Genomic DNA, 10,377 nt, shown 5'->3' with positions numbered 1-10,377 from the left:
GCCGGGAAGGGCGGGCGATGTCCCGTGACCGGACGCAGCCTTGGCGTCCGGTCTGCCTCTGCCGCCGCCAGCTTAGCAGGGCCCCGGGGGACACGCCGAGCCCGGAAGGGCCCGCGACGTCCCGAATGTCAATGACTTTGTAAAATACACTATCTTAGTTTTCCTTCCAAATGGATAAGGCCTAGGTTTTTCTGGGGGATGGGGGTGTTTTATTTTTTATTCTGACCTGTTGGGTCACTGGAGAAGTCATGATGTATTTTTCTGTTTTCCTATGCAAAAATGCATCATGACTTTTCCAACGACCCAATATATACTATTTTATTCCCCTGGTCACTTTCATAAGCCTCTTTTTCTGACTGTTTATCTTTCTTTTGTTCATTAACTAAAACCATATTCACAGGTGGGAAATAAATGGTGGAATTCCTTAGAGGCCCCAGATTCAGTTTTGTTTCCATGGGACTTAAAGTCTACTTATATCCGATGTCCTTCATTTTTTGATAAACTTGTAAGTACCATTTTAGTAGTTCATCTTTTAACAATCGTAAACTACAATCCTTGTGAAGAGTTAAAGTTAAATTGAATTTTTTTACCGTTTAGACCAAAGAACCAGGCGCACTCCAGCCTATTGAGAATGCCCACGTCCTGTTGTATTTGGGAGACTCTGTCACAACAGACCATATATCACCCGCCGGAAGTATTGCTAGGAACAGTGCTGCCGCCAAGTATCTGACGAACAGAGGGTATGCGGGCCTGGCCTGAGGGTTTCCTGTTTTATCATCTTGTTACCGATAAGTCTTCTACTGGTCATGTTTCTTTATCCAGTAAATGTGGGGGCGTCTTCAAAAAGTTCACTGGAAAGGCTTGTTTTGAGAAAACTGCATTGATTTTCATGCATTTGACTTAAGCATGAACTTGAGTTGGGGGCTCCCCATTTCACCTATCTTTGCTTATTACTTCAGAAGTCAAAATTGTTGTTTTAAATTGAGCCCCAGTGGCATAATGGTTAAGCTGACTATGGTTCACATTCTAGCCCTGGCAGCCTGTAAAACATGCCAGACACCTGTGTGTGTGAGTACACGTGCCCAAAGCCCTAATGGGAAGGGGAAATGGAGGAAAGGAATGGAGGCTTGAACACGTTGTACTGGGGGATACTCCCCCATCCGCATGTCCACCCCACCCCTGTGTGTGCACGTACTGTCTGGCAATTTTTTGTTTTTGTTTTCTCTTTTTTTTGGTGGAGGTTTTTGTCTTAGGGCACATGTGTTCATCAGAGAGAGGGATAGCGACAGTGAGAGGGAAAGTAAGAAATCACCCCCCCAGAGGGGATGGCCACACTACAGTCCTTTCACCATTCTCCTCCTGGGATCTTGGACACACATGTACACATGCCCTTTGTGATTTTCAAGCACCAAGTCCAGGACTTGAACTATAGTTGGCAATGTGGGAGCTTGGCGATGTAACTGCCACGCCATCTGCTGTCCCCGAGCCCCATAATCTTAATAAACAACTAATCGAAAGCAAGATACTTCTTTGTCCAGTGCTATTGCTGAAAAGTCATCTTGGTTTGCCCTACGAAATGGTTCTAGCCAGCTTTCATGTTTGGAGTACAGAGCTTAAATGTGTATTTTATAAAATGTACATGTGTGAGGTTGGATTGATGTATATCAAGTCAAAAGACAATGAATTTCTGCTTCTCTGGTCCAGAATTTTACAGGAACAAAAAACATGAATGTAAAGGCAATTTGTTTCCTTTCTTTTTCTTTTTCTTTTTTTCTTTTTTGAAGTTTTTTCTATAGGGCATGTATGCTTGCCAGAGAGAGAGAGACAGAAAGCAAGAAATCACCCCCTAAGGAAGATAGCTATGCCACAGGCCCGTCTCCACTTTCCTGTTGAAATTTTGGGTACACATGCACACGTGGTTGCCATGAAGCCACTTGGTTCAGGACTCAAATGATGCAGTCGGCCATGCGGGATCCAGCCACCTCAGTCTCATGCCTCCTGTTGGCCTCAGTTTTGAATAATTTTTAGAACTCAATAATGTATGGTTACTTTTCATCTGGAATGAACACTGACTTTCATAACTTTCTTACAGCCTTACCCCTCGTGAATTCAACTCTTACGGAGCCCGAAGAGGTAATGATGCAGTGATGACAAGAGGCACTTTTGCAAACATCAAGCTTTTTAATAAGTTTATTGGAAAACCAGCTCCCAAAACAATTCATTTTCCATCAGGACAGACGGTATGAATGTATACAGAGTATTTAAGCAAGTGACTGCTAACTAGGTCAGAATCTGTACTGAGGGGTTTTGTGTTTGTTTCTGTCCACAGCTGGATGTGTTTGAGGCTGCAGAGCTATATCAGAAAGAAGGTATCCCACTGATTATCTTAGCTGGCAAGAAATATGGTTCAGGAAATTCAAGAGACTGGGCTGCCAAAGGACCGTATTTACTGGTATCAGTTCCTAAAATTTATTATCCTAAGTTTCAAAGAAGAGTTCTAAAGTGTCCTTTTTTTTTCCCCCCAATAATAAACATTCTGCTTACTTGGATATTTTTACACTCTTTTTAAAAAAATTATTTTATTTAACTTTATTTATTATTAGTATATATATATACATATATGTGTCTATATTAATTTATATATATAGAGAGAGAGAGTGAGAGTGTGTGTGTGTGTGTTAATTTGACCGGAAGGAGATGATAGGGAGAAAGCGAGAAAGCAAGCCACCAGGTCCAGGACTCAGACCGTAGTCGGCCGTATGGAAGTCCAGTGCCTTTAACCACCAGGCCACCTATCAACCCCATGGTTCTTTTTATACTTACATGGACCTTGTGTTTATTTTTAAATAATTATTTTTATTTAACTTTATTTATTTTAATTTGGCCAGAAAGAGACAGAGTGAGAGAAAGACAGGGGATGTAAGAAAGCGAGCCACCAGGTCTGGGACTCAAATCATGGTCGGCCATGTGGGAGTCCAGCGTCCCTGACCACCACGCCACGCCACCTGTCAACCCCGTATTTATTGTTTGTTTTTTTGTGTGTGTGATCTTTAGATACTATTTTTTATTTGTCCAGTTTCTTGCTTTCTTCTTCTCCTTTTAATCTGATATAGAGTGCTTGTGCTAGAGAGAGAGAGAGAGAGAGAGGGAGAGAGAGAGGTAAGAAAGCACCCCTTACAGGGATGACCATACCACAATCCCACTTCCTGCATTCTCCTCTTTGGATTTTTGGGCACACATGCTCCCAGTGTGATTTTCAAGCTGGAGGGTCCATGACTTGAACCGCGCCGTTGACCACGTGAGATCCAGCCACTTTAACCACCACGCCACCCGGCTTGCCCTCATCTCATCTAGTTGCATTTTCATTGTAGTACACTGAATTTGATTAAAACTGCATCAGTCTTATGTTAGGAACTCGATATGGTAAAGGGAAGAAAGAGTCTGATTTAACTATTATTTTGTAATAGTTACTTGTACCCATTGGTGGTTTTATTTGCCTCCTCATTGAATTTTCTCTGATGATCTCGATCAGGACTCAGGAGACTAAGGTAGAGGGACAAGTTTCACCTGTCTTCTCCCCAAGCAGGAGGTGATGATGCCCGGCTGTCTGCCAGAGGACATTCTCCTGTGGCTTTTTTCTTTGTTGCAGACCAAATAGACCGCCTGTTGGAGGGAACGGACATGTGACTTGAGCTTTCTGCATTTCCTACTCACAAGCGCTTCCCTTTACAGTTGTAGCTGTAGAAAGGCTGCTTAGAACACAATCCTCAGAGCCTGGGGTACAAACTTCTTATTTTTCGATGGTTCATTTCTCCTTAAAAATAAATAAATAAACAAACTGATTATTCATTTCATGTATTGGTTTGTTGGAAAGTCATGGCTTATTTTTCTGCGTTTCTTTATGCAAAAAGGGTCATGACTTTTCCAACAACCTAATATTTCACGAAAGAGATCCTGTGGCTTTTTTCTTTGTTGCAGACCAAATAGACCGCCTGTTGGAGGGAACGGACATGTGACTTGAGCTTTCTGCATTTCCTACTCACAAGCGCTTCCCTTTACAGTTGTAGCTGTAGAAAGGCTGCTTAGAACACAATCCTCAGAGCCTGGGGTACAAACTTCTTATTTTTCGATGGTTCATTTCTCCTTAAAAATAAATAATAAACAAACTGATTATTCATTTCATGTATTGGTTTGTTGGAAAGTCATGGCTTATTTTTCTGCGTTTCTTTATGCAAAAAGGGTCATGACTTTTCCAACAACCTAATATTTCACGAAAGAGACAGACAGATGTGCCCCTGACAGGGTCTTGTGCTGTGGCAGTCTTTCCTCTAGCCTCCCAGGTGGCCAGGACTGTGGTGCACCTGGCATGTTAAGGCCCAATGCTGTATGGCAGCACCCTACCACCTATGCCATCATGGTTGGGCCTTTAATTTCTCATCAGAGGAGTGTTAGGAACAAACCAACTCTCTCCTCTTTCTGAGATAATTAAGTGTAAGTCTTGTGAATATTATAGCTTTTTTTTTTTTTTTTAGTTCTGAAAATTATTACAGTCTTTTTTTAATGTTTTAGGATTTTCGCCATAGGGCACATGCTCACCAGAGAGAAGCAGAGAGAAGTGAGAAATCAACATCTAGGGAGAATGACTGCACCGCAGTCCCTTCTCCATTCTCTTCTTGGGATTTTGGGCACATATACACATGTTCCCAGCATGTTTTCTAAGCCCCCAGGTCTGGGACTCAAACCATGGACTTAGCCATGTGGGATCCAGCGCCTTAACCATCACATCACCTGTTGGCGCCATAAGATTAAAAATTATTGGGGCCAGCAGGTGGAATAATGGTTGAGGTGCTAGACTCCCACATGACTGTCTGCAGTTCAAGTCCTGGAACTGGCTGCTTGAAACTCAACGTCCGGCACGTGCACATTTGTGGCCAAAATCCTGCAGAGGAAATGGAGAAGGGATTGCAGCATAGCCATCCCCCTGGGGAGTGACTTCTTGCTTTCTGTATATCCAGTAAGCACATGTGCCCTAGAGCAAAAATCTCTCAAAAATAAATTATTTGAATCTTGGACCATCATGTGGCATGGTGCTTAAAGCATGGACTCGCACATGGAGAATGAAGGAGAAGGGATTGCTGTGTAGCCATACCCCCAGGGGGTGATTTTTCGCTTTCTCTCTGGCCAGTGCACGTGCCCTATAGTAAAAATCTCTCTAAAATATAATAACAATAATAATTGATGTTAAATAAATAATTCTTTAAATAGTTATCTTGATTTTTTTTTCTTTTTTTTACATTGGAGGCTATCCTTATATAGTGAATGATCCTTGGCTCTCTACCACTTAGCTATTAAAAAAACTGATCATGGGGCCAGAAGGTGGTGTAGTGGTAAAGGTGCTGGACTCCTACATGGCCAGCCACGGTTCAAGTCCTGGACCTGGAGGCTTGAAACTCACACCAGGTGCATGTGCATGCATGCCCAAAAATCCCAGGAGGAGAGTGGAAGAGAAGGGATTGTGGTGTGGCCATCCCCCCAGAGGGGGATTTTTCACTTTCTGTCTGTCTCCTGTCTCTCCAGCAAGTGTACGTGCCCTATAGCAAAAAATATTTATCTTAAATTAAAAAAAGAAAGAAACTGATCACAAGCTATGGATCAATTAGTGGGTCTTTGTAGCCGATTCAGTGATGGCTGCCTTTTTCTATTGAGAAAGTCTGAATCATTACCAGTATGGATCTTTTCTGAGGCTATTGAGTTTTCTAAGGGAAGAGGCTTGGTCAGGATTCCAGTGTCATCTTAATCCGCATTTCCATTTGGTCTCATCACCTGCGCTTCCCCTCTACCCAGAGTTTCTTGGTCTAAAGAACGCACTCTCAGTTTGGCAGTAGCACTCCCAAGAAGTGAAAATCAGTACATAGGTTATTATAAAATAAAAAGTATTAACTCTGTGAGTACATGAACAGATACGGTTCACTCCTGGGATTCAAATTTCCGAGGGATGGGAGGTAAAGAGGAAGGCGTGATTAAGGAAAAAATTTCTTAAAGGGCTCCTTAGTTCATGATAAAAGTTGAGAAACACACAGGGTCTAGAGCCTCGCTAACTCATTTTGTCTAGAGTGGGGACTGAGCTAGTGATAGTCCTGCTTTCGTGCACTGCTGACTGTTGTGAGAACCTCATGCTTCTGAGCCTCATACTTCCAAGGGTTCTGTTTTACAGATCACTCAGGCTTCATTGGTACCGCTTTCTAATTTCAATTTATAATTCTGTAGTTTCTGTATTGTCTGCTGTGTCAGTTACCTTCCTTTACCTTCTAAGTATTTATAGAATCCTCTCATCCTTTTTCCTTCGTTGCTGTAGGTTTATACCTTTATAATTTTAGTTCAGTGAGTGATTTAAGAGAGAGTGTTGAATGCTTCTGTTGAAGCTACCATGTTTCATTAGAAATCTGCTGAGCCCTCTTCGCAGTTGAAGCAGCCCTCCTCGTTCAGAGAGCCCTTATGCTGCGGTGTGCATTGGCACAGCTTAGCCCTGGAATGGCACACAGGGGCGGGGTAGTTTGGGGAACTCCTTACCAGTGTACAATAGAAAAATAATCTAGAAGTGGCTTCTCTGCGTACTTTGGATACTGCATTGACCTCAGTATGGGGGATTAAATTAAAAGTGTTTACAGAAACACCAAAGTAGTTTTTTCCCCACTTTTTAAATGCCCAGCACATTGGGCCAGCAGCTGGTGTGGTGATTAAGGCACTGCACTCCCACATGGCCCACTGAGCTGGAGTCCCAGACCTAGTGGCTCGCTTTCCCGCCTTATATCCTACATGCTCTCTCTCTCTCTCTCTCTGGTGAGTGCATGTGTCTTATACCAAATTTAAAAATAATCATTGGGGCCAGTAGGTGGCATGGTGGTTAAGGATGCTGGCCTCTCACATGGCTGACCGAGGTTCAAGTTCCAGACCTGGCAGCTTGCTTTCTCACTTTTCCCCTCTCTCACTGTCTTGCTCTGTCCCTCTCTGGTCAAAATAAAAATAAACTAATTAACTAAGTTAAATAATTCTTTAAAAAATAATAAAATTGAATAATTTTTTTTAAAACATCCAACAAATCAAATTTGGAAGTGATTATAAGAAATAAAATGTACTTTTATTACAGGGTGTGAAAGCTGTTTTGGCTGAGAGTTATGAAAAAATACACAAAGATCATTTGGTTGGAATCGGCATAGCTCCACTTCAGTTCCTTCCAGGAGAAAATGCAGACTCCTTGGGCCTCTCTGGCAGAGAAACATTTTCTCTAACATTTCCTGAAGAGCTGTCTCCTGGAGTTACATTAAATATAAAGGTATCTCTCGAATTCTCAAATGGTGAAGGTGCGCTGTTTAAGTAGTTGGTCGTAAGTAATCTGAGTAAGCAGCAGTTGCTATCAGTTGCATACCAACATTCGTGAACATAGGTTGTCGTTTCAGGTGGCTGTTTCCTGCTCACCCAAACCTGTGTTGATATAGTTCATGTTCTCTGACGCAAAATAGGAAGATGTGAATGCTTAGCCCTGAAAAAGAAAAAGAAGGGATGGGAATGAGTTCACTTCTTTTGCTAGTTTTCAGCTCTTTATGTGCTGATTTATATGCGCTGCTCCAAAGAAAAGGCAGAGGTTGAGCATTCAGGGTTAAAGTACCACAGGCCTTACAAGTAAAAGGAAAAGAAGGGGGAGGGAGGGAGGGAGGAGAGAATGAGAGAGCTGATTACTCCATGAAAATCAAGTGAAATGATTTATATGCGCTGCTCCAAAGAAAAGGCAGAGGTTGAGCATTCAGGGTTAAAGTACCACAGGCCTTACAAGTAAAAGGAAAAGAAGGGGGGAGGGAGGGAGGGAGCTGATTACTCCAGGAAAATCAGGTGAAATGAGTGTGAGCTGTGAGTGTTAGTCAAAATCTCAGTCCCTTTGATTTCATGTTCTAGGGTACTTGAGTACCTCGTGTAGGATCAGGGAAGAATACTGTGTTTTCCCACTTAATTTGGAAGGTTGCTGCCAGATATCTCAGGGATTTCAAAGCCACAGAAGGGTTTCAGGCAGTCAGAATATAGGAATTAGAACCTGGGAAGCCAGGCAGGACGTGTGGCACATGGAATCATTGAATGTGATGACAGATGGTCTTAACCATTAAGTAACATGTGGAGATTTTACCACTCATATGACATGTCTCTGTTTGTTTCAAGACAAGTACTGGAAAAGTATTCAGCGTGATTGCTTCATTTGAAAATGATGTGGAAATAACACTGTACAGACACGGAGGATTATTAAACTTTGTGGCCCGAAAATTTTCGTAGTACCTGCTCACCATGGAGACCTTTCATAACTGGTAACTGCAGAGCCTTTGTGCTGGACCCAGGAACCCTTACCGTGGAGCTGCAGGTAGTCCCAGTATACTCACCGCATCCATGGATGTAAATGATTACGAATCAACGCAGTGACTGAAATGAAATCTTTTTGATTTTCAATAATATACGAATGGTGCTATTAACATTGCTAAAATCACCGTGTGAAGTGTGTTGTGGAAGAGACCTGTAAGTATGGGGGGGATATTTTATCAGACCATTTTGTAAATAAAGGCAGAATTTGAATTTGTGTTGAAGATTCTTACATGAGTAGCCTTCCTGAAGTCATTTGTTTAGTTTTGCACCTAGAAAACTGTATACTACTGTTTGTTGGTTGAAGAGTAACTGACTGAAGTGTAAAGCACCAGAGTAGACTCTTAAAACTGTGGACATTGCACTCTGATTTATGAGTGGAGTTTTAGTGAATTTTTTCCTTCAGAATTGAAATAGACACATTTGGTATTCTTAATTTGTCATAGAAGCCAGGTTTCCCCTCAACCTTAGCCTAACTACGAGAGATAAACCCTCCTTTGGATCACAGTCATTCTGTCCAGTGCAGCGAAGATTTCCCCCATATCTGAAGAGGGCCCACAGCCGAGTACGATTGATGGTGTGGCTCGGTGTACCAGCAGTGGAGTTAGGTCTCGCTCCTGGGATGGCCCTTCCTTTCTCAGTAATTTGTCAGTGTGGCCCTCTGGCTCACCTGCAGCGGCATTATATTTATTGGATTAGATGATTTTGATCACTTTATGTGATAATGTCACTTCCTAGAGCCACAGTAAAATATCTAGCATCTTAGATATAATTAACCAAAATTCCACAGCCGTTTTATTGTTGCTAAAGAGAACTTTATTTAATCATTAACTTCTACACTGATTTCCTCTAGACTTCTATATTACCCATCCTAAATTATATGGGTGCTCAACCCTAAGCATTTAAAAAATGTTGCTATTTCTTAATTATTTAAATTGATTTCCTGTCATTTTGAATCATTATTTTACCTGGGATGCATGATTCTATGAATTTTTTAAGTTCCTGTTTTGACTGAAGCTCAGACATAAGAGTAATATGCGTCAGTTGTTGCTGTCTGTGTACCATGTATTTCCAATATGCATGTCTGTCCACCGTATCAGTGTTCTGTCTGAAGACAGCTGGCACCCTCTTCCTTTTTTAATTGGCCAGAGGTTATGTGTGCTCACCAGAGAGAGAGACAGGGAAAGGGAGAAAAGCACCCCCCAGTGGGGCACGGGCATGCGGCAGCCCCTTCTGCCTTTCTGTAGCTTGTCAGGATTTGGAACATGGATGCAGTGTGATTTTCAGGACACCAGAGCTGGAATTTGAACTGTATTTGCCTTGTACAATCCAGCTCCTTTAGCCCCTAGGCCATGGGACCAGCCTGTAACCTTTTAATGAAAGGTCACATAATTAATTCCAGAAGGTCCTATACTTTTTAAATTGGGAAATTAAATTTTGCTTGAGTAAAAGATGAATTGTAGTGATTTTCTTTTTCATATGGGGATCTTCATATGGCCTATTTAAGTTACTGTGGTTCAAAATTAGCTCACATTTCACATTGAGAGTTAAAAAACTTGTTTTAAGCTAACATACTGAAACTACCAAACCAGTGGATCGAGACCACTGAGAACTTTGCACATAATCAGTCATATAATCTTTTGAAAATATTTTGCAAATACGTGTTTAGAAAAGAAGATGGACTAGCGTTTGCCAGAACAGTTCCCCTTTATTTAAATCTTATCCATATCCTCTTTGCTGCTTTCATATTATGTTCTTTATATATGCTATATGCATGTCAGTGCATATGTTTTTAACTTACATGAAAACATGAGTTAGGGATGGAGAATTTACAAGTCGATGTTACAGTACTTGATGCGTGCTTTGAAAGAATGGTAATTCGCAATAGTGTGGTGGAAAATGTGTTACCCTGGAGGCACACTGTGCTGACAGCTGGTGGGCAGAGGCTCGGGCATCCTCAGCCAGCCCGTCCGGGAG

General features: G+C 41.9%; 1 protein-coding gene and 1 long non-coding RNA gene across 2 annotated transcripts in view; one reads left to right on the top strand and one right to left on the bottom strand.

The window, feature by feature from the left end:
- Window positions 1–9,874, top strand: part of IREB2 (iron responsive element binding protein 2) — a 52,306-nt gene extending 42,432 nt beyond the window's left edge. The window contains exons 17-22 of the mRNA XM_006142612.3: window positions 401–505; window positions 598–740; window positions 2,093–2,240; window positions 2,330–2,452; window positions 7,148–7,333; window positions 8,209–9,874. Coding sequence (XP_006142674.1) covers window positions 401–505; window positions 598–740; window positions 2,093–2,240; window positions 2,330–2,452; window positions 7,148–7,333; window positions 8,209–8,319 — 816 coding nt within the window. The 3' untranslated portion in view covers window positions 8,320–9,874. The remainder of the gene's footprint in view (window positions 1–400; window positions 506–597; window positions 741–2,092; window positions 2,241–2,329; window positions 2,453–7,147; window positions 7,334–8,208) is intronic.
- LOC114006453 (uncharacterized) overlaps window positions 7,427–10,377 on the bottom strand; it is a 9,645-nt gene continuing 6,694 nt past the window's right edge. The window contains exon 2 of the long non-coding RNA XR_003548167.1: window positions 7,427–7,540. This is a non-coding gene — a long non-coding RNA (uncharacterized LOC114006453). The remainder of the gene's footprint in view (window positions 7,541–10,377) is intronic.

Source organism: Tupaia chinensis, unplaced genomic scaffold, assembly GCF_000334495.1.
Source record: "Tupaia chinensis unplaced genomic scaffold, TupChi_1.0 Scaffold000078_1, whole genome shotgun sequence".
Classification (NCBI taxonomy): Eukaryota; Metazoa; Chordata; class Mammalia; order Scandentia; family Tupaiidae; genus Tupaia; species Tupaia belangeri.
This window is presented reverse-complemented; position numbering and strand designations above follow the sequence as displayed.